Source organism: Acanthopagrus latus, chromosome 21, assembly GCF_904848185.1.
Source record: "Acanthopagrus latus isolate v.2019 chromosome 21, fAcaLat1.1, whole genome shotgun sequence".
NCBI classification, from domain to species: Eukaryota; Metazoa; Chordata; class Actinopteri; order Spariformes; family Sparidae; genus Acanthopagrus; species Acanthopagrus latus.
The window spans coordinates 21,848,793-21,875,486 of record NC_051059.1 but is presented as its reverse complement, the minus strand read 5'-3'; the positions used below and the strand labels follow the sequence as shown (position 1 = coordinate 21,875,486).

Below are 26,694 nucleotides of genomic sequence, written 5' to 3'. Positions count from 1 at the left end.
CTTTACAAGGATACAGACGTTTCTCATTGTGGTCGTTGGTGTCAAAACAGTTTTTATCTCTGATCGTTTGACTAAACTGAAAATCAATGACTCTCTGTTTGAAAGTGTCGAACTGTAAAAGGTCCTTAATGCTCCTTAACATCGAGGATAAATGGGCAAGACAGCAGGCAGATATCGACTGTTCCTCTTGATGGATGTACCCTTCATGAGCAGCCTGTGAAACATGATGAGATCGTATTATTTTAATGCCTTCTTCAGTTATATGTACGCCCATTGATACTGTGCATAGCGTGTGCAGGAGGACAGATGCACCTCCATCTATGGTCCTGTCTTAACTGTGGTAACACCTCATATCTCCAGCAGCTCATATGTCATGCAGCAGCTGATAGAGATAACACACACACACACACACACACACACACACACACACACACATAATGGACACACACAAACCTTCATGGATGCCACAAGTGCAACCCACAGCTTGAACCCCTGACATGTTACAAAACTCTCGAGTGGGATTATTGTAGGCTGTAAAAATGCTACTGTTGTAAATGAGACACAGTATGGCGCTTTTCTCGTCCACCGACACCTCAAAGCGTTTCGCATCTCTTTTTATATTGATACACTGATACACTGATGGCCAAAGCCTACCTGCCATCGGGTTTGGGGTTCAGATACTTCAGCGTCCAGTTGGGAGTCAAACCTCCAACCTTCTGAACAAGTGTCAGATTTTGCTTAACCTAAGAGAAACACAGGTATTCTGTTCCCTTTGTGTCTTCTCTTTGGAGAGTTGTTTCAGGTGATTTGATAAATTCTAAGTACATTATACAAACCCTGATGGCTGCACAGGGAAAGAAAATGTTCAGTACTGCTGACTCGGATGTCCTCCTCTTCCTGGTCACCTTCTCTTGCTCCAGGATGTATCTGGAAACTGCTGCAGGAGTTTTGCAGATTTACATGGGATAATTAGGCAAAGATGGAGCGCTTCCAGGATTGTTCGCAGGGTGGCATTTCAGTTCCCACTGTATATGGCTTACACTCCACAACAGCTGGCCCTGCGTTTAGCTGAAATGGACAGAGATGCTGCTTAAAGGTCAGGGTTGTTTAACCTTTAATAGTTGGTCATTAGCCAACTGTTAGCGCTGTTGGAGAGGATGAATTGGCTCTCATTACTGGTCTCTGTTACTGTTGCCGTAGCATGTCGGCAGAGATGATTCTACAAGTAAAGAGGTTATTGTTGCACATTTTTGATTCTGATTTCCACCTGGCCTTTGTAATTTCTACATTACATATTCAGTCTTTCAGTTGATGGTAGTCTAACTATCACCATTTCTGCTCGGCTCTGTGGTGTCTCTGTTGTTCTTGCTGCATATTCTGTGGTTTGGACATCGACCAGTTTGCGCCACTGCCAAAATGGAGAACAGCTCAGTCCCTGAGACTGTTGGCAAACACGCGGCACATCATAAAAATCCATGACAGGAAGAAGAAATGCTAACAGACAAGAACAAATTGCCTGTCTTAAATCCCAGTATTTCTCTGAGATCACTGCATCAACTGTCTTCTGACTTCGTCCAGAGGCGCTCAGGGGGGTGAAGGTCTGAGCCGCCACACATAAAGACCATTTGTCCATGAGACAGACATCTGCATTACTCAGACCCGTTTCAAAATATCCCAGTTATCTGAGCTGTTGCATGTGGCGGACAGAGTTAAAAACGTACTAGAACGGGACTCGGTGGCGACAGGGTGGCGTGTGCCATTCTGGGAGCAGAAATTCTGGGGTGGCGTTGTTGACTGACTAAGTGATAAAGACAGATGCTTGGAGTCAGAAGGAGTGACGGGAGATGATTACGTCATGAAGCAGCATGATGTGATCTAAGGAAGACACAAAGAAACATGACATGTGTGTAAAGAGTTTCAGATTAAAATGAAAAGTTCCTTATTTGCTTACATTGCTGTATCAAGCCTTTCACCACTTTCACACTGTGACAGCATCACTAATGTGAGAGTCCATGTTGGCAGCATTAACCATGACAATAAAAGCCTACACCCTGGGCGGGGCAGCTTACTCAATCCCTGCTATAAGTGGGTTGGTGTTGGGTGTCCCATGAGCATCATCGCAGACAGAAAAGTGATGACATCATATTGTCTCTTGGCTCTCACTCATGTCTCCATCATGCTCTGATATTGACCCCTCTGACTACATTTATGTGTGTTTGAACTCCAACTTGTTCTTTTTCCCTTTTAAACAGCACAACAGCGGAGAGCTTGACCAATCACAATGAGGCAGAGCTGCAGAGACGGTGTCAGGAGAGGCAGCAGGAAATCGATCACATGCAGCAAGTGCTTGAGACCAAGATTCAGCTCCTGCAGGAGGTACAACCGCTCCAGACGTGTCTATACACAACTAATATGCGATGGCAAATTTGTATATATCAGCACAACATAAGTGTGAAAATAATTAAGTTACATGAAACTGACAGGTGCCCCAGATTTACAAATCACAACAGCGTTTGCGTGTGTGTTTTTTGTTCCAGGAGGCCCAGCTAGCACGCAGCGAGGCGGAGCGGATGGCTTCGCTGGCTGGATCACACTCCCACGCGTCCCTCCTCTCCCTGGACACCCCCATGGAGGACATCCCAGAGGACGAGAGGCCTCCCAGCATCCTGTCTCCTTCCAACACCACCAAAGACAGGTGCAGAAAAACACTAAGAAATCTGCTCATCGCTTTCAAATCAACCAAATCCTCCTCCCTGTCATGCTGAGTGACTTTGTCTGTGTTTAGGTTAATAGAGGAGCTGACGAAAGAGCTTCGCTCCAAGGACGCCCTCATCACAGAGCTGAGTGGAGAGAAGAAGACTCTGACGCTGAGGGTGGGGGAGCTGGAGGGTCAGGTAGAGGAGCTGTCGTCATCTCTGCTGCAGAAGGACAAGGATGTGGAGGTACAAACACTTTTATTCCTGTTTAAATGACACGTAAACATCTAAATTCCTCTCCGATGGCGTCTTCAGAAACCGAGACTTGCCCATATCTTTCTATAACACTTGAGTAAATGCCTCTCTATCACTCAAAACATCTCAGTCGAACAGTTTAGACTTCTAATATTACTGCATTCCTCTGGACCACCGTGTCTCCTCTGGTCAGACTTTCTATTCTAGAAAGGGGCTCCTGAAGCAGCATGTGTGACATTCCTGAACCTCATTTTAACAGCTATTCATGTGGGTCACACAAGAGCTATTTGCACGCACAACGACAGCTTAAACAAACTTAAACACACTGCAGGTGCACATGCATGGAAGGACTGACACACTTGTACACACCCCGAAGCATGATGTCAACTGATATTTCTGATGTTTGATCGTTCTCCTTCCTTTTTATATTTGTTCCTTTACTCTTCACATTTCATGCAACTATTTTATTAGTGGGCACAGCAGGTTTATTTTTGTCTGTCTCCTCTGTTTCAGTATTATCAGGAGGAACTGGGTCATGAGAGGTTGCGGATAGAACAGGAGATGCAGGTATGTGCAGATCTGTGTTTGTATGTAAAGTGTATGTACAATTTGTGCTGTTCATTGTTGTATATAAAACAACTTTGATTCATTTGCCTTCACGTGTCATCATAGAGTTCTCCACTAAGTGTCAGGACAGCTTCACAGATCTCGTGGTTTAATGTCAGACAGACTCTGCCTCCTCATGGAATAGTGAGAATAGTGTTTTCACACAGGAGCTGACAACTGCAGATAAGATACCAGAATCATTGTTTATCACAAGCCACTTTACGGAAAATATCGAGGGTGTTAACATATAGGGAGATCAGAAAATGTGTTTTCAGAAGAGGTTGTGGTACAGAAACAAAAACAAATGAAGAGTTTGTGATTCTTCTGCATTTTGCCACTGAAAAGTAGTGCACTATTCAAAATGTTACGATAATGCAGTCTGTGTCTGCAGGATGTTTTGTGCAGAAATCAACATGATAAAATCAATACAGCTGCTCGCTGTGATACAAGAACAGAAGCATCATTATAACGTGGCTGAAAGAACCAACTGTTGAAACAAAGTTAACAATCAGTGAAACATCCTGTGGTGAGCTTAAACGCTGTGCAATCCGACCCTGAATGTTTCATAAGTGATCGAGGGTGGTTTATTCCCGTCTGATGAGGAAACAACTGCAGATATGTGTTGATGAACTTTCCTCTAAAGCAGGAGTATTCAACTTTTTTGTTTTGAAAATAAAGTGTGGTGCCAAGGGGCGGGATTCTGCTTTGTTGACTAGTTTTCACAAATAATCTCTTATTCAACAGTTCAGCTGCCTGGGTTAAACTTTTTTAATGAAACAAGAGTATGTTGTTCCTAGCAACAGTCAAATCTAATGAATGAACCAATCAAACAAAATAATCAAAGTGCTAGGATGAAGTTGTTCAAGGGTTGCATTTGGCCCCCAGATGAAAATGTTTGCTCTGAAGCAAATAATGTTGTTAAAAGCAGTGAACATGTTGTGAAAAGATGACTGTAATACTGCAGTCGATAGACCATCGTGCATCATGTGAGGCCTCCAGTGAAAGTACAGTTCATCTTACAGAGGATTCATCTCATCATGCAAAGTGCCAGAAACTCATTACATTTACAGGCTTTAACTGCACCGACACCCCCACATTGTCCCCCAAAGGACTCATTTCTCTCCTGATATGTAATGAAGCTACACGTGGAGGGAAACCATTACCTTAATGTCAGCTCCCTCCATCTGCAGAGAGTCTTTAACATTTGTCGTTCAATTTTGCAGCTCTACAAAATTACAATCATAACTGCGATGTATAGCTTCATGTTTCTTCTTGCTGCTGCTGTGCAGCGCTGTGTCATGTCGGTTTGTTGTCGAGTCTCAGACAAGCAGTGTTGTGTTGTCGGCGTACCTGTGCAGGCGTTTTAACTTGTAAATCAGTCGTGAATGAAGGATGCAAATGTGCTCCGCGAGCAGGTTCTCTGCTCAGATTTCACATGGGATGTATGTGGACAGGAAAAACAAACAAAGCGGAGGAGTGCTGCATTTAATGAGGAACAGCTGCAGTGTGTGTGTACAACATTTAGTCACGAAGGGAGCGGTGGGTTAGTGTCTTTGGGTGTGAAAAGTATGATGAACATGGTGCATCATTTTGAGTTTGAGTGTTCGTATACAGCAGATGAGGAAAGACAGAAACCTTAATATAGGTATATGTTGAAATACAGGTTCTTGGGTCAGCGCTGAGTGAATGTGACATTGCAAAATTAGAAGGAAGTGACAGATGTTTGTTGATGGATCACGCAAAAAATGTATTGTATGTACAGTATTTGGCAATTATTTCACACAGAAGGTCCCATATCCTGGACCTACTTCATGATAAGTTAAAAAAAAAAGTCATGGAATTTTAACTTTCTACAATACGGGCCTTTAAGTATTAAAGGAAAAACCACTGCAGCTATTTTGTATGTTTAAATGACACTGATATTATTTTAAATGTGGGCTTCAGCAAAACCTCTCAGCAATTTCATTCCTACTGCAATGCCAGAAATTGTTTAGTTGGAAAGGGATCATGTGCGGATCAGTGTAACTGGGGTTTTGTGTGTCTGTGTGTGCTTGTGTGTGCACATTCCCATGAGGTGCCATCTTTCATATGTGTGTGTGTGTGTTCATGCAGGCATCTCGCTGGTTAGCAGTTTAGCAGGTCTGGTTTCAGCCGGGTTGTCGATAGGTCAGATCGACCTCTGAGTGCTCGGCGGCCCCAACACTGATATCAAGTTGTGTTGTTTCAGACAGACGACCGCCTTAAGAGCTCTTAATTAGTTCCCCAGACACCACAGCAATTTAGATCAAATCTGTGTCTGGAGACAGACAGGGTGAGGAAGGAAAGATATGTTATCTTGAACCTCTTGTTCACAATTGTTTCCAGGTTTTCCTCTCCAAGAATCATTTGTATTAATTGCCACACTGTAAGCAACTAAATGGAAATAGGAAATATCTGAAAATGACTCAGGCCTTTAGTCCCTCAAATAATCAGCAATCGATAAGGACCGTGAAGGAGACACAAGGTCCCCACAAATTTGTCTCTCACATTAATGAAGATTCACTCTGTGTGCTGTGTCCTGAAGCCGCAGCATTACTTCAGAGACGAAAGCATATCTGCAGTCGACGGGGGAATTTTCACTGCGTTATCAGCTTGAAAGTCTCAGCGTGACAGCATGACCATCTGTTTGCGTGCCTGAGGGAAAACAAAAATTGTGGTCACTGCAGAGATGAGCCTGCATGGTCAGATGCACGAGAAAGGCCCGCTTGTTTGTCCATCACAGTCACATCATTGTTAAAGTGTCTGCAGCATGGCAACAGCACATACAAATAATACTAATCTGAGAATGTTTTGACAAGGGTGCTGGGACCAAAACCAACACATCAGCATGGTTATAATGACTTTTAGTAAGTTCAGTAATATGTTTGCAAGTTAGCAAGTCAACCCAGCAACCTAAATGTACTTTTTTTTAATTAATTTATCATGAAATTTTTATAGTTTCTTATGTAAAAGAAAGGAAACCCCATTGTTGTGTTTTAAAAGTAGTTTAAAGTCTGTTAGCAGCAAATGAAAAATGCTGAAAAATGATTATCTGTCAATCACTGACTCTGTCAAGCTGCCAGTATGACGATGATGACCTCGATGTTCATCTTCATATGTAACCTCAGGCGATCTTTACCTCAACACACACACACAGCAGCTGTGTGTAACTAATGCACATACTGCACAACCCTATGTGTTGTCTTGGTAACCAGTTTTATTGCTCACTGATCATTGTGTGAAGCCGAGAAAACATCCTTTTGTCTTCACCCTGCAGAACCTCCTCCCAAATACAACATCAATATGACGGTCTGGTCTGTAGTTGATAATGTGCAGTGATGAAATCTTAGTCACAAACACCATTAACAACATAATCATCTAACGGTTATGTAATCATTGCCATAAAACATGTTAGTCCATATTTTATACCGCTACTATTGTAAAACACACAACACATGTGTATGTATGGATATTTTATTTAATGTACAGTATGGAGTCTGAATGGAAGTGGAAACTGGTTCTAGTCAACCCTTAGGCTCTGTGTGTGTGTGTGTGTGTGTGTGTGTGTGTGTGTGTGTGTGTGTGTGTGTGTGTGTGTGTGTGTGTGTGTGTGTGTGTTCCTGAGAGCGAGAGAGAGTGTGAAACAGTGAGAGAGGGATGTGGCTCTATAGCATAATTATTATTGAATATCTTGGGTGTTGGCTGCTGTTTCATTAACACATTATAGAGGAGTATATCTCATCACATACAGTAGTTTTGTACAGCACAGATAATGTAATCGCTTGTGAATATTATCAAACTGTAATATATCATCAAATTAATTATTACTGAATGTCTGGCATTGTGCAGTATTTTCTGGTGTTGGCTGCTGTTTCTTTAACAAACAACAGAAAAGGGCTATAAGACTAAATATGATACTGTATCTCATCACATATCGTAGTTCTGCATATTTTAGTAATGTGTGAATTTTGAAACATACTGTAACATATTATCAAATTAATTATAAGGCTATACATTGACCTACATATATAATATGTTCATGTTTCCTTTCAGCCTCGTATAGGTCAAATAGAACAGAATAGAGTGTCGCTTTCAGTTTTATTTAATTATACAGAGCGTCACTAATGTTACCACGTTACTGAGCATTTCACCTGTTCAGTCAGGCGAACACAGCTCAGTAAACCAGGCAGGAGGAGGTATCAGACTCCAGGGGGGGACGTACTCTGTCTCTTTACAGAAAAATCCACCAAATACAACATATATTCGCTGTCTCTACGTTTATCTGTGTGTTTTAAAACAAAAGCAGTCGTTTTGAATCGGAATCATAGCGGATATGAAGCCGTGAGCATCCCTGTGTGACTGCGCCGGACTCATCCACCCCCCTCCCGCTCTGCTCATGATGGTACGCTCCGCCGCTGCAGGTCTGGTCCGGGCAGCCACATCGTTATCTACCCGGAGGATCTCAGACCGCACGGAGAACCGAGCCCGGTGAGAGCGTGTCTGCCTCCGGGTCTGTCTGTGGAGGCTGTGGCATGAATGAAGAGTCCCTCCGTCGGACACGGACACCGGGGAGAGACTCAGACGGCTGTCCCAGGACGCGTGTTACCGCTCGGTGGTCGCCGGATTTATTAGCTTACCTATCCGCGATGAACCTGTCGGCGCGCGGTGCGGCTCGTGTGTCCGTGACAGCCCGGTGATGGTGATGGTGCAGAGGCGCGTGCGGTGCTGTTGGCCAATGCGAAACGACGCGAGGACGACCCTCAGCTGAATAACTGCATCTGATTGATGGGACGGTGACATGACGTGGTCTGCGGGGCTGTGCGCCATATTCCCGATGCACCTGCACCTCCGGCGGATGGATGGACTCGTGGATTTCTTCCAGTGATGATCCCAGTATCTGTTCATCTATTTTTACCTCATTGTGTTCAGTCCTGCCAAAAAAAAAACCCCTACATGTGCAACCATTAGACTTCTTCTTCTACCTCATCCCATTTATTTTGAAGCCATTGTAAAGACTGATGTCATGAGGAGCTTTACTTTAATGCAGATGGGAAAAAAAAACAGGCTTTAATGTGTTTGCTCTGATGCAGCTCTTTTGTGTTTGAGTGGGATCAGATTCCTCCTCATGTTAGAGTAAACTCCTCGATAGTTTTGATATAAGCCTGTGGAATGCTTGATCTCAAGATGAAGGAGACGTGTCGCATCTGTGGACGGGAGCTCTGTGGTAACCAGCGGCGATGGATCTTCCACCCCACCGCCAAGCTCAACCTGCAGGTGCTGCTGTCTCACGCCCTCGGCCAAGAGCTGACCCGGGACGGCAGAGGAGAGTTCGCCTGCTCCAAGTGCACCTTCATGCTGGACCGCATGTACCGCTTCGACACGGTGATCGCCCGCGTGGAGGCCCTGTCCATCGAGAGACTGCAGCGGCTCCTGCAGGAGAAGCATCGGCTGAGGCAGTGCATCGGAGGGCTCTACAGGAAGACAAACTCAGAGGAGGGGGCTGTGACGTTACCTGGAGCTCAGGAAGGATCAGGAGACGGGATGGTGGACATTTCAGGTCTTACCCATGCCAAGTACTGCGCCCTGCTCCAGGACGATCTTGTCTACTCGTTGTATGAGTCCTGGGCCGACGACTGCCTGGAGTGTCACCAGCACCACCCTCAGTGTCCTGCTGCTCCGGGGTCAGAGGTCACAGTTGGGGGCTCCCAACGTGTTCCCACCACTCCCAGGAGGTGTCGGGGATGCTCCTACTTGCGGGTGGCAGACTCAGACTATGAGGCAGTTTGCAAAGTCCCCAGGAAGTTGGCACGGAGTATTTCCTGTGGGCCGTCAACCAGATACTCAGCCAGTTTTATTGGAGGGAGTGTGACTGGAGCTGGAAATGGAAAAAGAGAACATGTGGAGGATTTAGAAGAAGCCCCCTCCTCTCTGACTCTGGTGCCTGGTTCCCAGGACCAAACGAGAGCATCAGACAGCGATCGCACCCTGGCTGGACGAGCCAGCTCCAGCCCCTCCATAGCATCCTTAGAGACAGCCGAGGAATATATCCGGCCTGGAGCCATAACAGATGGACTGCTGAGCTCCCCCAGGGAACCGATAGACGACCAGATATCTGACTCCCTCTCTGAGGAGCACATGGGAGTCCCACATGGACAAACCTCACCTGGACCCAGCCTCTCTCTGGCCCTCTGTTTGCTGCAGAGTTACGCTGTCCACCGGCCGGTGCAGACCTCGAAGGGGAGCAAGCTGCCGGTGCTGCTCCGACGGAGCTCCAGTAATGGAGGTCTGATGCTGAGCTCCCCTGATGCTCTCCTGGGAATGTCGTACACATCTCCAGATGGAGAACGAGAGAACCACTTGCCTACACCTGAGCTGGAGACCCCTCTGATCAGACTGAATCACAGGCTCGACCAGGATCTGAACTTCGCTGAAATGGAAGCGTTATTGGAAGATTTGTACAAAGAGTATCCTCGCCCGCCTCCCCACCAGGTATAAAACCATGACGGGGATGCTGATGGTGCTTTAATGGAAGGAGTTTTCAGCCTATGCACAGGAAATGTGCAACTAACTCGACAGACTTTGATGTTTGACAGCCTGCCCACTGAACGATTATTCTCCCCACTCTTTTTTAAGTTAATTAGCCTCATAATCCCACTGTCAGTCACTTAAATCCTGCCTTGAGCTTCTCCAGCAAGCTTTCACCCACATGGATGTGAGCTGCAGTGCTGTATGTGTGTGTGTGTGCGTGTGTGTGTGCACTTAGTTGTGGCAGTACATTACATGAGCAGTCAGGTAGGGGTAAGCTGTGACACAGGACATGGCCTAATTACCTTGTGTGTGTGTGTGTGTGTGTGTGTGTGTGTGTGTGCAGGCACAACAAGGTCATCAATCAAGTCAATAGAGTAGAGAGTGAATGAACAGGCACTTTTGGCCATTTAGTGGGTGTAAATATCTCCAAATTTCTTATGTAATTGCTGATGTAGTGCAGTTGATTTAGGTTGTAGGAAGCTGAGGATACAGCCTGCAGACAGACTAGAGGCGCCAAGCTTTTCTACGAGGAACTAGTTTGTTGCAGCTCCGGATATTCTGCCCAAGTATGCAGGCACAAGTGTGTATCCGTATATATTCTTCAAGATAAATATCCTCTGAGGTTATCTTGTCTGGAGGGGGTGTATAGTTGTCTCTGAATTCGATGTTCTTCCTTAATAAGTGTGAGATGCGGGCCAAGGCTGCTGACTGAAGTAGGTTAGATGTGGGGAGACATTAAGACAGAGTGACTCCACTCCTGGCCTATTTTCACTCGGAGCCCTTGAGGCGAAGTGAGATCCACGCAATGTCAGACCACCCCGACATCTCAACACTGGTTGGCTACTGCAATAAAACCAATTAAATCCCAGAAAAACTTTAGAAAATGCAGTAACCTAAATAAGAGATATTTAATCTCTACTACGTTAAGCCACAATATGATCTTGATAAATAGTTTGAGTCAGTGCACCTCGATGACATTTTTCCTCCCATCCGTGAAAGTTAGAAGCATTTGTAGGTGGTTATGTAAAGATAATAGTGGCTCAGAGCACTCTGAGCACACTCACTTGTGCTAACTCATGCGTGCAGACACTCCCCGCACCACTTCAGTGGCTCGCTCCCCGTTGTAGTTTTTTGCACACATGAATGAGCAGGGTTTCTGAAATGTCGTAGACATATTACACAATCCACTGAGTGTTACACAGCCTCTGTTGTTTTTCATGAATTTTGAAACAAACAAAATGTCTCCTTCATGAATAATGGTCACGAGACTGAGCAAATGAACATATTGTATGCTAAGAATTGTTTTTACAACGTGAACTCCTGGCGCTTATCTTTTAGAATTTGGTCGAGGAGCAGCAGAGTCAACTGAACCAGTATGAGTGTGCTGCCGGTCAGTGTGTCAGCGAGCTGCAGAAGGCCCAGCTCCAGGTCCAGTCCCTGCAGGCCAAGATCCACGAGAGCGAGGCCAACAACATGGTATGGCACATAAGAGCTCTAATTACAGTTTGGATGTGTTTTGATGTATCAACATGTGGTGACTTCGATTCTTTTTGTCTGTGTGTAGAAGCTGCAGGAGAAGCTGACCGAGATGGAGTGTGAGCTGCGTTCAATCCGTCAGGCCGCTCAGAGTCAGGAGAGAACCATTCAGGGTCTCACAGAGTCTAACAGCACCAAAGACCGTGAGGTTAGTGTTCGTATTTATAGATGAACAGCCAGTATGAGATGGTACTTGTATTTGAGAAGGTGCTCATATTTCATATTCTGCTGAAAGGCCCAGGAGCTGTACCAGCTGATTGAAGGGCAGAACACCACGCTGTGCAAGCTGAGAGAGATGGCACACCGCAACCAGCTGGCTCAATGCAAGGTGAGAAAGAGCAGATGTGTAACACTGCAAGGATTCAGCATGGTGAGAAACCTCGTCTCTGATCTGTGGTCATTCTTTCTGCAGGCTCCAGAGGGGGTCAGCGAGTCCTTGACGCTCGCCCAGCTGCAGGGCGAGCTGGTGGGAGTGCAGAGCTCTCTGTTCGCCCTTGGCCTGGAGCTGGAGGCCAGCCAGAGGAGTCTGAGACAGAGCCAGAGGCAAGGAGACGACCTGATGAGGTTCAAGGACAGACTCAACACTGATCTGCAGGAGGTGCTGCAGCACAGGGAGGTCACTGAGAAACACAACCAGGTCAGTGTGAATTGTGTGAAAACCAAACCTTTTGAATAGAAGTCTTGAAGCGTGCGTAATCTGTCATCTCTGCGCTGCAGGACCTTCGCTGTGCCCTTCAGAAAACTCGTTCGGAGCTTCAGGCTAAAGAAGCAGCTCTGAAGGAGAGCGAGGCGGAGAGACACGCTGTGGTGCAGGAAAAAGAAAGAAGCATCACACAGCTCAAACACTCTCTGCAGGACAAGGAGCAGCAGTTACAGGTGACAAGCACACACAGTTAAACTCTCTTTCGATAAAGACTTGTGCCTATGTTTCTGATCCCGTCGCTCTCTCTTTGTATCTGTAGGAGTACTCGGAGATGTTGGAGTCAACAGGAAGCTCCAAACCAAGAGACGCTCTGCTGGAGAAGCTAAGAGAGCGTATTAAAGACAGAGACAGAGCTCTGGAGGTAAAACACACTCACATAAACATGTTCATGTATAAACATACCAGGCATAGAAATGAATGGATCCGAGCAGAAACAGTGAGAGGACACCAGAATGCCCTTGATACTTAGGACTGGCTTTTTGCAACCATTGTTCCTGTACGTTCAGTGCAGGGGAGATTAAGTGGCTTTTCATTTGGAAACAGCCAAGTGTGCATCTTGCAGCAGTCGAATAAAGCAGCGGTAGACAGTTTTGCAAACTCTTGCTAAACTGTAAGGTCAGCATATAAGTATAGTAAAAAATCTGCCAGGAAATTGTTTAGGACAGGAGATGAAAGATCACTACTGTCTTCTATAAGTCTTGTTGCAACTGCACAGCATGGGGAAAGACGTGCTTAGTATGCCATGCCTCCGAAAAATACTATCAAAAGGATCCTAATATTTGGTTGATCCAGTCTAACAGGAGATGTTAATGTTGGTCCCTGGTGCCTTTAATGTATGAGCTTCTCATTTTGGCTGTTAACTGCAGTATGATGAATGTCTCAGTGGGGGTGAACATCACACTCAAGGGTTCCCAGAATAGCAGCAGTGTGATTTTTATGTTTTTTTTCTTCTCCCCCTTCTGCTGTCTACAGCGTTCCATTGACGATAAGTTCCGCTGCGTGGAGGAGCGCGAGGCCCAGGTGAGGAGGCTGCAGCTGGCCCTCAGGGAGAAGGAGCGAGACCTGGAGAGGCTCCGCTGCATCCTGTCCGGCAACGAGGAGACCATCACGGTACGACTGTTCTGTGAATGCTTGCGACAAATATGAAGTCTTTAATGTTCAGTGTTCCGTGGTTACACCTGTGATTGTGACCATCAGAGTCTGGACGCCCTGGTGCGAGGCAAAGAGCTGGAGCTGGAGCAGGCGGCAGAGGCTTACAGGAACCTCCAGTGGCTGAAGCAGCAGAGCGAGGAGAAGGAGAGAAGCACTCTGAGAGAGAAAGAAACCATCATCAGCCAGCTACAGGCAGCTTTACAGACACGCAGCCAGGAGACACAGGTGGAACACACACACACTCATTCGTGCCTTTGTTGCCGTTGCTTCAAATTGTTTGCTGTCATTTTCAAAGCTTTATGAAAACTGGTCCACGTAGACAAACCTGCGCTGCTGGTTTTCACAATTACAACAGGTGTGCTGACGCAGGCGTTTTCTGGATGTATGTTGTTTTGCATGTCACAGGATCTGACAGCCGCCCTCGTCGCCAGAGTTCAGGCCGGGCCCACTGAGGTCGTAGAGGAGCTGAAGGCTCGGCTGGTGCTGAAAGAGAAACTCTTCCAGGAGCTGCTGTCAGACCGCAGCCGCCAGTCGAATGAGCACCAAGCGCAGATCCAGGACATGCTCAACACCCTCAGCTCCAAGGACCAGTACCTGCAGGTAGGCCATGTTACTGGTATGGTTAATGGTTATAAATATGCACACAAAAAGCCCTCAACCTCTTCCCTTGTTCTCTCTCAGGACTACTCCTACAGGCTCTCCCTTGTGATCAGCGAGCAGACCGTCCAGCTGCAGGAGCTCCGCAGACAGCTGTCATTAAGAGAGCAGGAGCTGTGTGAGCTGAAGCGGGACAAGGAGAGAGAGATGGGAGGAGAGACGGAGCATCTGCGGACTCTGCTCAAAGAGAAAGAAGCCTTCATCAAGGTACTTGTTGTGATTGCATTTTCCTCCACTTGCTCCTGTGAACCTGTACTCCTGATCTTCACAGTTCACTTTATCCATCAGGAGCTGATGCAGGGCCAGGAGGAGGCCATGCAGCCGTCCTCTACAGAGAGTGAGGCAGAGACAAAGGCTCTCCAGGAGGAGTTGCAGCTGGTACTGAAGAAGGAGAGGGAGGCTCAGGTATCTGTTCAAACCTTGAGATGCATCAAAGCAATCCTTTTGTTTTGTTTTTTTAAATCTCACAAGTCATGTGTTTGCATCCTGCAGAAGGAGCTCTCTGCTCTGCGTTTGGCTCACCAGCAGAGCATGCACGTGGACATCAAGGACAGCTCTGATCATCAAGTAGGATTTAGTTTTCATCCATAACGATGAGACGGTATTTGTGCTGCTTGAGTTTGATGTATTTACAATGTCTCTCCTTCCTCTTCAACCGTGCCTGCCACTTTGATCTAGGCTGTGCTGGAGCAGCTTGTGTCAGAGTACAACAAGCTGAACGATGCCCTGAGGGCGGAGAAGAGGTTATACCAAAATCTCACGCACATTCACACCAGGAGTGACAGGTAGGGAAGCTGCACCCAGGTGTTGGACAGGCCCAGTTACCTGTCAATACAGTAAGTCTGTAGCCTCTCCTCTGAAAACACTCTCTCCTCTCCCTCAGCTCGGAGAAGATCCAAGCCCTCCACACCGAGCTCGACTCGGTTCAGGCGCTCCGTGGACAGCTGGAGGAGGTCCTGGCCAGGACCCGTAACATGACCCTGGCGCTGGACAGGGCAGCTAAAAGGCAGTCTGACTTTGGAGGTGGGGATGGGCAGGGTCCAGCCTCCAGGGCTGCGGGGGGCACTGTCACTAACGCTCCGTGATATTCTGTCTGTCCACAGCACTGATGAGTGACACTTAATGTGAGATGAAGCTGTCTGCAGCCACTGATGGTCAAAAAGTGAACATTACCTTGAAAATCCTTCTCTTAAATGTGAAAAAAACTCTGAACTGGCCGTCAGTCTTCAGGCAGCTTCGTCCAGATGGCACAAGCACAACTCACAGTAACAGCAGCCTGGTCAGATTAACCTCCATGGTATGAAGTGGCAACGTGCAACCCAGAGTCTTATTTATTTATGCATATATTTTGTGAGCGTGGTGTGAATATGTTTTCTTTTTTTATATATATATCGTGTTTGAAATACTGCCTGCGTATTGCTTTTGCAGTGCGATTGTTCTGTATTGCCATTTCTGTGTACTGTCTCTCACCGGTGTCACTCTTCCAGCCTTACTGTCACAGTGAAGTTACGTCTTGTGGAGAAACTCGAGCTCATGCCTTACAGTGAAACGTCTCACCATCCATCATTTGTTTTTAAATCATCTGTTTGTGAACAGGATGTGCACACCTAACAAGGCCCAAGATACAAAGATACAAAAAAAAAAAAAAAGATGGCCGAGGAGTTTCCTCCTGCTTCAGCTTAACCTCGGATTGCTTTTCCTGCACAGTTCGATAACTGTTCTGCACTCGTCAGCAGTTCAGTCCGTTACAGATATGCATGCAACAGGTCGAGCCTCTTTAGATATAAAGTGGTAGATATGGGCTGCTTACATCCGTTAAGGTAATTTAATGATATGTTTTGTTTTTAGTTTATCTGCCTGTTGGACTTCAGTTCAGCCTTGTTCCAAGACCGCTGGAAAATATAATATCGAGTCGTTTTACTGTCTGTGCTCGCTATAAATCACAAGAGACGTGAATGCCAGAAATAATACTTGCCCATTAAATATTTATATTCGGTAGAGGACATTTTCTTACTTGGATCTGTGCCCTGATCTCTCATCCTTTAGCCTCGGAGATGGAATCCTTGTGAACACTTCTTCTTTTTGTATAAATGCAACAAGAATAAAAATGTGCTCGCTTTTTGTGAAAAGCACTTTTGTTTGTTGTGTATATTTGGGGATTTTTGTCTTAAGAAACATCCCAAAACCTGAAATCCCTCCAGTGGTCCTTATATACCTCCCTTCTTTTCCCCCAGAGATCAACCTACATGTGAACCATTCCTCAGTGTAGAAACGCTCTTGTTTGCCTCCTAGTTTGTCCTGATATGCAGCTTTATAAGCACAAGAACACACATGTTAAAAATGTGTCACATGGTGAAAAATATCTATTTATCAACAGATTGCTGCAGATAATTTATATTATGAACGCCCACACCAATCTATAATGTGTAGACATCAATCCAAATGAGTGTTTTCCCTCCATGTACCTCCTCCCTCATGCATGACATTGTGGCATGGTTTTCATGTTTGCATGGCTGTTTTGCTCTGAAGCCCAGATAAAGGAAGCTCATGTGAGCCCTTTCTACTCCACATCTATTTAACAAAACAAAAATCAATTTCACGTTAGTTTTAAATGACACCAAACAACACACACAGTCTCCACATGTTCCCGGTGTGAGAGTGGTGATGGTGTGTAAACAGGGCCCCACATTCAGTCAGTTCAGCTTACAGAGCACATTGTTCCATCAATAATAACCCGGCAGTTTCCTGCCCTGTCCCCTCACAGCAGAGACATGTTTCACTCTCAGACTTGTTTTAGGGTGGAGACACATGTAGTAATTACCTGCCTTTCAAGTTTCCCAGAAATAATCCCGTAAATCCCAACAATGCTGAGAGCAACTGTAGATACACACCCAAACACCCAGAGATGGAATGTAACTAAGTAGATGCACCCAAGTACTGTTCCTTAGCTGAGTATTTCTATTTTCTGCTACTTTATACTTATACTCCACTGCATTTATTTGAAGTGTGATGACTAGTGACTTTGCAGGAGCTAAATAAGAAGTTTTGAATTATTTAATCAGCAGTTGGACATTGAAATATTTATTGTAATCATCGAAAAAATTATACATTTTGAATCAGCTCATCAACCAGGCCAATAATTCACTCATAGTATACAGTATACAGTACACAGTAGGCTTTTTATATATATATATATACACATATATATACACACATATATATATATACACATATATATACACACATATATATATACATATATATATATATATATATATATATATATATATATATATATATATATATATATATATATATATATATATATATACACATATATACATGAAAATATATAATTGTACTTGCAGTTTTGATACTTGAGTACATTTCATATCTATATAGATATATAGACTATTAGTCTGTGTATGGGTGACTATGTTAATAAGTACAACATGTACTTTTTTTCAACACCGCATGCACCTCATGACTCACATCTAGTACAACGCACTGTGTGTGTGTGTGTGTGTGTGTGGGACCTATTCTGTACAACGATTTTACTTTGAATTTCCTGCCAGTCAGTTTCCACTGAGCGGCTGCTTCCTGGCAACAAACCACAGTGTGTGCATTGTGTGTCTGTGTGTGTGTGTGTGTGTGTGTGTGTGTGTACTTGAATAAGTCAGAAAACAAAGGTCATGCTGCACACAGTTCCCACAAACCTCTCATGTTGGTGAATATCAATGTGCCAAAATCCAACATGTTTGTTTTCCTCCTGACAACACACACACATACACGGTTGTGGGTTGCACTGCCTTGTGTGTGTTTTTGGCTGCTGCTGCGACCTGTGACATAATATTTCCACTTTCACTCCCATGACTTCCAAAGTGATGATTCAGAGTCCAGACTAACTTCTGGGAGGAACGGGACAGAGAGTGGAGAGTTCTAGAGAGGCAGAGAGGCATCAAAAGTCAAAATAAGAGGAATAAAAGAGGATTCAATCACATAAACAAAAGAAGAAAAGAGCAAGTGGATATTGTCCTTATATGGTTGTTGTGTTTCCAGAGCTCAGCACGGAGGAAGAGGAGGAGGAGGAGGAGGAGGGAGACGATGAAGACGGCAGCAGCGACGAGTTCACCGACAGCATCGAGGAGGACGATGATAAAGTGACGGCCAGACGTTTGGCGTCCATTCAGGTAAAATACTTCTGTTTACGTTTCACTGTTGAATCCCTTTAAGGCACTTTGTTACCAGCAACTGACCTTCCTCCTACTGATTTAAACCTTAACCTGACTGCATGATAAGACCAATAACAAACAGCATCTTTATCTGACTTCTGTGAAGGCTCGCGGAGCTGAGGGGGTTGTGTCCCAGAAGACAGCTGAGGGGCAGCTCGAAGAAATAAAGTCACAACTGGAGAGGGATGGATACAGCTCCGTGGATCAGATGAGGTGAGTGTTTGTCTCAGAGATGCTCAGAAAACCTCGTGTTTTGATTGTTGTACTGCTGGTAAGTGTTTAAAACGTTGGCAGCTTCATTACACATATGTCTAAATTGCATATCTTTCTTTCTGTCCTCTGCCAGGAGTGCACTGCACAGTCTGCAGCAGGAGAACCAGGCTCTGAGAGAGAGCCAAGGACGGGCTGGATTTGTGGGACTGAACCAGGAAGAGGAATACGAGGAGGAGGACGAGGAGGAAGAGGAGGAAGAAGAAGAAGAAGAAGAAGAGGAGGAGGACATTGAAGAAGAAGATGAAGAGGAGGAAACATCACCACAACATGTGCCTGTGGGGAAGCGAGGCCCTCCGTCTGTTAGCCTGAGTGAGCAGCGAGGGAAGAGGCAGTGCACGAGGCCTCAGACGTCCCATCATCACACACACCAGCCTCAGACGGTAACATATCACACGTTCAAAAAGAAAAGACATCATGCTGCACTTTATTTAACTTTACTGTTATTTGAGGCAGAGCTGTGCAGGAACAGCTCTGCCTCCGGGCCGTGCCCTCCTTCTGTCCCTGACGTCTCAACAGTGAGGCCTCCTGTTACAGCCTCTATGTGCGGGTGTTTTGTTCTTCCTCAGTCTTGTGGTTGTTTTTTTTGTGTGTAATGGAGTCCTCACTTCGCTGTTACAGGAGGTAGAGCGTGCTGGCGGTGGTGGCGAGGCGGGGGAGCTCTGGCAGGACATAGAGGAGGGTCTCCATGAGCAGGCGGCCCGGCTAAGTTCCGACCTGGCTCTGAGCCACCAGGAGAACAGGGAGCTGCAGGAGAGGCTGATGGTGTCCGAGGCCACGGTCCACGCTCAGGCTGAACAGCTGAAGGACTACAGAGACCTGCTCAGTGAGTCTCACTCTGAAGCAAACAAATCCTTTTTAGCGTGCAGTATTTAAATGTTGTCCTTCTCGTGTCTCTGCAGCGGAGACATCGGTCCAGCAGGCCAGCAAGCAGGTGCAAGTGGATCTCCAGGATCTGGGTTATGAGACTTGTGGGCGCAGTGAGAACGAGGCTGAGAGAGAAGACGCCAGCAGCCCAGGTGACAAACACACCGAACTCCTCTCAAACTTTTTCAGCCTGGAAAAAAAAACCTCACTAATCCTGCATCAATGTGTCTCTTTCATCCGTCTGTCCTTCAGAGTTTGATGACCTGGAGATGTGCACTTCACTGTCCAATCAGCAGGACTACGAGGGCGGCACCTGGTACGCTGGTAACTGCAGCGGTGACAGAGGTGCCTATGAAATGGGAGATGAGTCAGCGGCCTCTCTGCAGCATCTGGTCCAGGATCTCCGCTCACAGCTGACCCGCTGCCACAAGGTGATCCGCGGGCTGCAGCTACGCGTGCGCTCCCTGTCCACCACCAGCGACTACGCCTCTAGTCTGGAGCGGACCCCACGCAAGGTGCTGTCACATTAACCTCTGATCGACATTACTGGCTGGTCTTTTAGGATGATATTAGTCTCATGATGATGTTTATTATTGCTAACCTTCTAGGTAAACTGGGCCTTTGAGACATCACCAGCGCCCAGCGGTGTCGAAGAGGATGAGGGCTGGATGTCTGACACGCAGGGGATTCGCTCAGGGTCCAAGCCCAGCAGGGAGCTGCAAGAGCTGATGGAACGGGTTGCGTCACTGGAGGCGCAGCTGAAGAGCTCCGGACTGGAGGGCAAAGGTCAAGCGGAGGAGGGGAAATGTGCCACCTGGCCTGGGTGAGTGGACAGAGACAGAGAGGCTATTGGAAAAGATAAATCCTACTCCTAATACTCTCATTGGTCAGCTCACACACGCCTGAGCCAGCACTGCTAACAACAACAGAGCAGCTGTGCTAAATCATTTCCAACATGCCAAACCAGCAACTCAGCATCAATTATGCAAATACGTGACCTGTTGATGTAGTGTGATGTCACAAAGTCACAGAATTAAAGGCAGGTGTACTGATGAGGCGTTTGCAGTGTTTTCTGTGGGAGAGAAGAGCTTCTGTTGGTCTCTTTTAATAGATTATTAAAATATTGATTATAGACTTTAAGGCTCTCCATCAATACTGTGCACTTCCTCCCTTTACAGGAAGTACAACTCTCTGATCCAGACTCAAGCTCGTGAGCTGTCCCACCTGAGGCAGAGGATGAGGGAGGGGCAAGGAGTCTGCCATATCCTCACCCAGCACCTGGGTGACACCACCAAGGTACCGCGAACCCCTCCGCACTATTTTAACATATTAATTAGATAGAATATCAGAGAAGTTTTCCATTCACTGCTAATTCTCAACACCTTCCAGGCCTTTGAGGAGCTGCTGCGTGCCAATGATATCGATTACTACATGGGTCAGAGCTTCAGAGAGCAGCTGGCACAGAACACTGCCCTGGCACAAAGAGTGGTCGCCAAGATCAGCGGACGTAAGTAACATCCTCTGTGTTATAGATTCCCATCCTTGTGGTGCTTTCATGACTGAATTGTAATACTGAACAGCATCTCTCTTGTCCGCCTTGTTTTATTCCCGTAGGTGACCGTGCAGAGAGCCATGAGGACAAGACAGGCCATGAGCTGCTTGCCTTACGGTGAGTCAGGTTATATTCACATGTGCGTCTGTTTTCATGTGTCGGAAACACTTCTGAACCGAACATGCTTTAATATTTCAGTATCTTGGTTGCAGAGGCACATCTGAGTGGTTCAACCTCACAGCATTATATTCCACTCGTCTCTCCTTGTATGCAAACACAAACTGCTTCATTTTGCCCACTGGATACTTTGATAGGCTCTCATTTAAAATGAATCACTATCACAACAGATTAATCTCAGCCTCAGCAGCAGCCTCCTATCATCACCTGCGGCTCTGAGATCTGTGGACCTCCCTCGAGGTTATTAGCTTACTTTGCACTTACTCCATCTCGGTGATTAGTTTACTGTGTCACGTGACACGCGAGGCTCCACACAGCTCCGTATGGTGGAGGGGAGACAGAAGGTTGCTGTTAATCCACAAACAGGCCACAGCATGAAGCCTCAGCTGAGCAGACTTACAGGTGTCCCACCAGCCGGGCTTAAGGGTCTCAGTGGGACTGTGTGACAGTCCTGTGCTGGTAGAGGATTGTTATTTGTGGATGTGCAACAGCATCGAGAACTACTTTAATTTCTTTGTCTAACACATGAGATTATTTAGGATTAGTAATTGTCAGAAGACATCAGTATTTCTTGCTGGATCTTCTCGGACAAAGCGTACCAGGCTCAGGCTGAGGTGCGTCAAGGACTTGGTCTTTGTTTTTTCTGGACTGAACTGATGCTGCGATGGCTCCTCTGTGGAAATCTATGATTTCTAAGCACAGCTCCATATACAGGGAGTCTCTGTGGTCTTTTTCTACGAGCCGAGGCCAACAAAGAGAGGCCGCTTTTTTAAGGATGCTGTTGGAGAGAGACAGGGAGCTCATGCTGCAACAACTGAAACAGTAAGGGGAGCAAACGTGTAGTTACTTTACATGGGCAGTGTTAGTTTGAGAATAAAAGCATGTGCTTTTAACCAGCTGCAGTTTGGTCCACCTACAGCGGATGATTGGCTTGAATATGGGGCTTTTATGGACACACTTCTTTTGTCACTGATAGCTTTCTTGTGTACACCTGCAGGCTGAGTAAGGAGCTTCAGCAGAAAGATAAAATCATTGAGTCACTCCACACCAAACTGCATCACCGTCCAGAGACCCCGTCCAGCTGCCACGCTCTCTCCGAGACCACCGACCAATCGGACAGAACCTCCCTGGTGTCTGATGAGTACAGGACCAACGAAGACTTGGAGCTGTGCTCTGATCTGGACGCCAGAGAATATCAGGAGGAGCGCCGGCTGCAGCAGCCAGGACACGGATCACAACAAGACGGTATTGTAAATGTTTAATCGTATGTTCACCTCTCCTGTCTGTGAAGTGCCTCCTCTATCCTTACACTCTCCCCTCCTTTAGTCCGTCCATCTGTCCTTCCTCCTCCTCATGGCTTCCTCAAGTCCTCCAGCAGCTGCCCCAACATGCAGTTCTCCAGAGGTATGGACCTCACAGCTGGCTATGACTTGCAAAGTACCTACATTTTCCTTTTCCTCCTCTTCCTCCTCCTCCTTCATGTTCTGTGCATGTCACTTCCTGTCATTCTCCTCCAGCCCCTTCCAGTCAGCCTGTCTCCTTCTCCCTCTCTGTCCCCTCTGGCCCTGACGTCTGGGGTATGAGAGTCACTTCCGACCCCCGGCCCAGGGCCCTGTCTGTGATCGCTGTTCGCCCAGAGCTGGACACGCTGTACAAACAGATGAATGAGCAGAGCCGGGGTGAGCGGCCGGGGAGGTCGTGTGACATGTGTGCCGTGTGTGACATGAATTCAGAAAGACTTTTAAATTTAACTCCTGTTTGAGACGAATCGATTAAATTCTTCTCTTGTCATGTGGGTGTCCCGTCTCACTCGTCACCCTTTTGTGTCTTTTCGCAGGCTTTGCGGTCCCTCACGACAAGCCTCTGTTCACCCTCTCACCTGGTGCCCACAACCAGCACGACCTCTCCAGCTACAACCAGCTTTCCCATCATGCCTTTCAACACTATCAGCTGGGCGGCGTCCCTGAAGGCCACTCGCTGAAGTCTGATTCAGGTCTACTGACAGGAGGAGGGACTCTGTGGGACATGGAGAACGTGGGTCCGCCGGTCGGAAGCTATTCCGGATCACCGGGACACCAGCAAGGAAGCAGCCATGCAGGTGGGACCTGCATTCACACACCCGCATGTTGGCAGCCATCTTCTTTATTGATGTAAACTTGAGCGAGCAATATCTATCATAATATTATGCTTCCAGGGGTCAACTTGATAGAGGAACACCTGCGGGAGGTGAGGTGTCTCCGTCAGCGTCTGGAGGAGTCCATCAGAACCAATGAGAGGCTCCGACAGCAGCTGGAGGAGAGACTGGCCACCATCGGGCGTGATGGAGGTACTGCTGCCTCACTAAGTAACGCTTTAGTAACAAATAGGATCCTGTAGGTCGGATGTGCTTGAATGTTTTGAATACCAATCGTGAAACAACTATCATTTCACTCTCTGAGAAATAACATAAGTAACCCTGTCTTTTTTCATCCAGGGGCACCAACAAACATCTACATCCAAGGACTGGACACAGTCACTCAACTGTCCAATGAGATCAGAGTCCTGAAGGAGGAGAACTTGGCTCTACAGTCCCGCCTGCAGGCTAGCACGGGTACCTCATTTTGAAATCCATAGAAAGTTTGAATGGATTTGATTCTCCAGGAATATTAACCCATCTCTTTTCCGTCAGACACGTGTGAGGAGTTGGTGCAGCTGCGGGAGGCGGTGTTCACGGCACGCGCCCGCCTCAAACAGGCAGAGCTGGAGGCCGAGCAGTGGAAGGAGGAGCTGAGGCGACTTCAGGCTCACAGTCAGGAGCAGGGCCAGCAGATTCACATACTGAGGCAGGAGCGGCAGACCAGCCAGGAGAAAACCAACAGGTGGGTGTGTCTGCTTGCAGTGTGTATATACAGATCTGACAGTTCTCTGACTTTAACCTTGCTGTATCTGTGTTTCCTCAGGCTGCAGCATGAGGTGTCTCTGCTGCAGCAGCAGCTCTGTGAGAGCAGGGAGCTCATCCACTCCCTGCAGAGCGAGCTACAGGTGTACGATCGAGTGTGTTCCAGCACGAAGGCCAACAAAGGTCAGTCTTTTCATTGCGCATGAGATAAGCATTAAGATCCCCTCTGCACGTTTTGAAGCGTACATAAAAAATCCTGTTTCTCTGCAGGGAAAAAAAATCTTGGAGGACAAATATTGTTCCCGTATCCGTGTCTGACGCAGATAATGAATAAACCTTTCAACCCCTTAGATTGAGGCTTGGGTGTTGTGCCTAAACCTTGTATTGGTAGGAAAAACCCTGCTTGAATCAAAAGGGTGAAGCTTAAATATTTAACTGTAAAAAAAAGGCATTTTTGACAGGACTGCACTCCAACATACTTCCCTTTTTAAGAAGAAAAGCTTTTAATTTAGCTATGATGTGCAATATTTACTATATAATTCTATGCATTGGCGCCACCTGGTGACATTATCAAGAATTGCATCATGGTAGACCTTGGGACACTGATATGAGAGGGCTGAAAACAAACCTAGATAACTCAGATTAAAAAAGAAAACTTGACCCATCGGAACAGTAAAACATGCTATAATTAAATATCTCTACACTGACATGTGTCGTATTGCTGCTCCAGGCTACCTGTGTGAGCTCCCAGGTCTCCCGGTGGAGTTTGGCGAGTTGCTCGGGGAGGTAAGGAGTCTGCGAGCCCAGCTGCAGAACAGCGTCCAGGAGAACAGCGCCCTCAAACAACTGGAGCTCCACAAACAGCTGGAGCAGAAGCTGGGGGTGGTGGGCTCCCCTCGGACCCCCTCCCTCTCCGCCCTCACTGCCAGCCCTCAGAGAGAGAACTTCTACAGGCGACAGCTGCTGCACGGTGAGACGAGACGCCGATGAATACGACACTGACATGATACTCACAAGATGTTTGTGAGGGCTTTAGTGTGCTGTGGTGTGGTTTGCTGTGTGTCCAAGCCTGGTTTGTGTTTATGTGTGTGCTCCACAGATCCAGCTCCATCTCCACCCGTCAGGGACATTGGTCTGTTTAACTGTGGATCTCCCGGTCCTCCCTACTCAGACCTGGACGACAGCCATAGCACTGCCAATGGTGTGACTTTAACTGCACTGCATGACTGCAACCTTAATCTGTTTTTAGTTTGCTGACTGATTGTGAAGCTTTGTAACAACAGAAAAATGACTTCTCTCACTACATAGAATACAAGAAACTCACTGAGAGTGCTTCCAAAATACAATGTGGCTGTTTTCCCTCCAGCAGACCCTCTCGACCCTCACTCTGAGCTGGAGGGGGATGCCCCAGACGGATCGTTTTCGAACCGCAACGGCCGCCACGCCATCGGTCACGTTGATGACTTCAGTGCTCTTCAGCAGCAGGTCCTAGAGGGCCGGAGCCTCGTCCAGCGGATGGAGTCGACCCTGCAGGCCTGCCTCGGCCCGCCACTGCTGGATGGCAACCAGAAACCGAGCAGCGAGCTGGTGAGGAAACAAGACAACAAATCATTAGAGTAATGACTCGAGAGCGCGAGTGTCTAACTGAGCTCTGCGTGCAGGTCCTGGACTACGGCTGTGTGAAGAGTCTGCTGTCCAACACCAAGACTCTGAGGCAGATCCTGGAGGAGGCCATGTCTCTGCTGAAGATGTTCTGGAGAGCAGCTCTGCCCAGCACTGATCCGTCCATCCACAACCTTAAGAAGGTTTGAGACACATCATATTGTTTTCTCAATAAGTTTCATGAAAACAATCAAAGCACTGAGCTCCACAGAGGCATAGACTATGTTATCTTACCCAGGGAATACTTGGGATTCGTTAGCGATGAAACCGAAAGCAAAGAGCCAAGCTTTCATAACAAATGTCACTTTGTGTGTGTGTGTAGGAGCAGTGCATGCAGGAGGAGATCTTGTCCCTGAAACTGCGAGTATCGGAGCAGGAAGAGGTTCTCAAGGGGACGATTCAAAGACTGAGGAGCACCAGCCGCACCAAGGAGAGCATGGAGCACTTCATAGTCAACCAGTGTGAGTGTCTGCCTCGCGTCTAAGTGTGTGAAAGAGTGAGATTGTGAGAGAGACTCGAGGCCCTATCTTTGTGGAGCATCACAGAGTGTAAAAGGGCTGTGTGAAGGTGAAAATAACTTGGATTGTGTGGTTGCACTGCTTCGAAACAGCTGAGCCAATCACAGAACATCTCAATAAATTACATTGTATGAATAATCGACCATCCAGGAAGTCATATTTGTTGTCTGTTAACAGTCAGAACAACTGGGCATGAGAGAAAGAGTGTGGTAGATTAAAATGGAGGAAGGACAAGTGTGGAAGAGAAGACCTGAGGTGTGAGTGATGGAAGTGAGAATGCTGGTCCATTTTTGGAAGCCCAGATAAATTAAACGTTGGCGCTTGCAGAGAAGCAATAAACCAGGCGAATAATTGGCCTCTGCAGATCGCACATAAAACACAGGACTG

General features: G+C 46.7%; 1 protein-coding gene across 7 annotated transcripts in view; it reads left to right on the top strand.

Annotated features, from left to right (window-relative positions):
• LOC119010987 (myomegalin-like) overlaps positions 1-26,694 on the top strand; it is a 45,714-nt gene that overhangs the window by 14,093 nt on the left and 4,927 nt on the right. For 2 of the 7 annotated variants that reach the window (XM_037083697.1, XM_037083693.1), the window contains exons 1-38: positions 8,020-10,064; positions 11,442-11,579; positions 11,668-11,787; positions 11,875-11,967; positions 12,052-12,276; positions 12,357-12,515; positions 12,602-12,703; positions 13,315-13,452; positions 13,540-13,719; positions 13,900-14,094; positions 14,176-14,358; positions 14,440-14,556; positions 14,644-14,718; positions 14,830-14,936; positions 15,035-15,174; positions 18,211-18,341; positions 18,490-18,596; positions 18,730-19,036; positions 19,275-19,479; positions 19,556-19,672; positions 19,773-20,035; positions 20,129-20,343; positions 20,699-20,816; positions 20,910-21,027; positions 21,135-21,189; positions 22,247-22,494; positions 22,576-22,653; positions 22,767-22,928; positions 23,087-23,347; positions 23,444-23,575; positions 23,723-23,839; positions 23,918-24,107; positions 24,189-24,310; positions 24,858-25,097; positions 25,227-25,328; positions 25,494-25,714; positions 25,789-25,932; positions 26,112-26,250. In XM_037083697.1, coding sequence (XP_036939592.1) covers positions 8,745-10,064; positions 11,442-11,579; positions 11,668-11,787; positions 11,875-11,967; positions 12,052-12,276; positions 12,357-12,515; positions 12,602-12,703; positions 13,315-13,452; positions 13,540-13,719; positions 13,900-14,094; positions 14,176-14,358; positions 14,440-14,556; positions 14,644-14,718; positions 14,830-14,936; positions 15,035-15,174; positions 18,211-18,341; positions 18,490-18,596; positions 18,730-19,036; positions 19,275-19,479; positions 19,556-19,672; positions 19,773-20,035; positions 20,129-20,343; positions 20,699-20,816; positions 20,910-21,027; positions 21,135-21,189; positions 22,247-22,494; positions 22,576-22,653; positions 22,767-22,928; positions 23,087-23,347; positions 23,444-23,575; positions 23,723-23,839; positions 23,918-24,107; positions 24,189-24,310; positions 24,858-25,097; positions 25,227-25,328; positions 25,494-25,714; positions 25,789-25,932; positions 26,112-26,250 — 7,084 coding nt within the window. In that variant the 5' untranslated portion in view covers positions 8,020-8,744. Of the gene's footprint in view, positions 1-2,252; positions 2,377-2,537; positions 2,696-2,785; positions 2,943-3,464; positions 3,519-8,019; positions 10,065-11,441; positions 11,580-11,667; positions 11,788-11,874; positions 11,968-12,051; positions 12,277-12,356; positions 12,516-12,601; positions 12,704-13,314; positions 13,453-13,539; positions 13,720-13,899; positions 14,095-14,175; positions 14,359-14,439; positions 14,557-14,643; positions 14,719-14,829; positions 14,937-15,034; positions 15,175-18,210; positions 18,342-18,489; positions 18,597-18,729; positions 19,037-19,274; positions 19,480-19,555; positions 19,673-19,772; positions 20,036-20,128; positions 20,344-20,698; positions 20,817-20,909; positions 21,028-21,134; positions 21,190-22,246; positions 22,495-22,575; positions 22,654-22,766; positions 22,929-23,086; positions 23,348-23,443; positions 23,576-23,722; positions 23,840-23,917; positions 24,108-24,188; positions 24,311-24,857; positions 25,098-25,226; positions 25,329-25,493; positions 25,715-25,788; positions 25,933-26,111; positions 26,251-26,694 lie in introns of those variants that run through there. The other 5 variants (XM_037083699.1, XM_037083694.1, XM_037083696.1 and 2 more) reach the window with 5 other exon arrangements.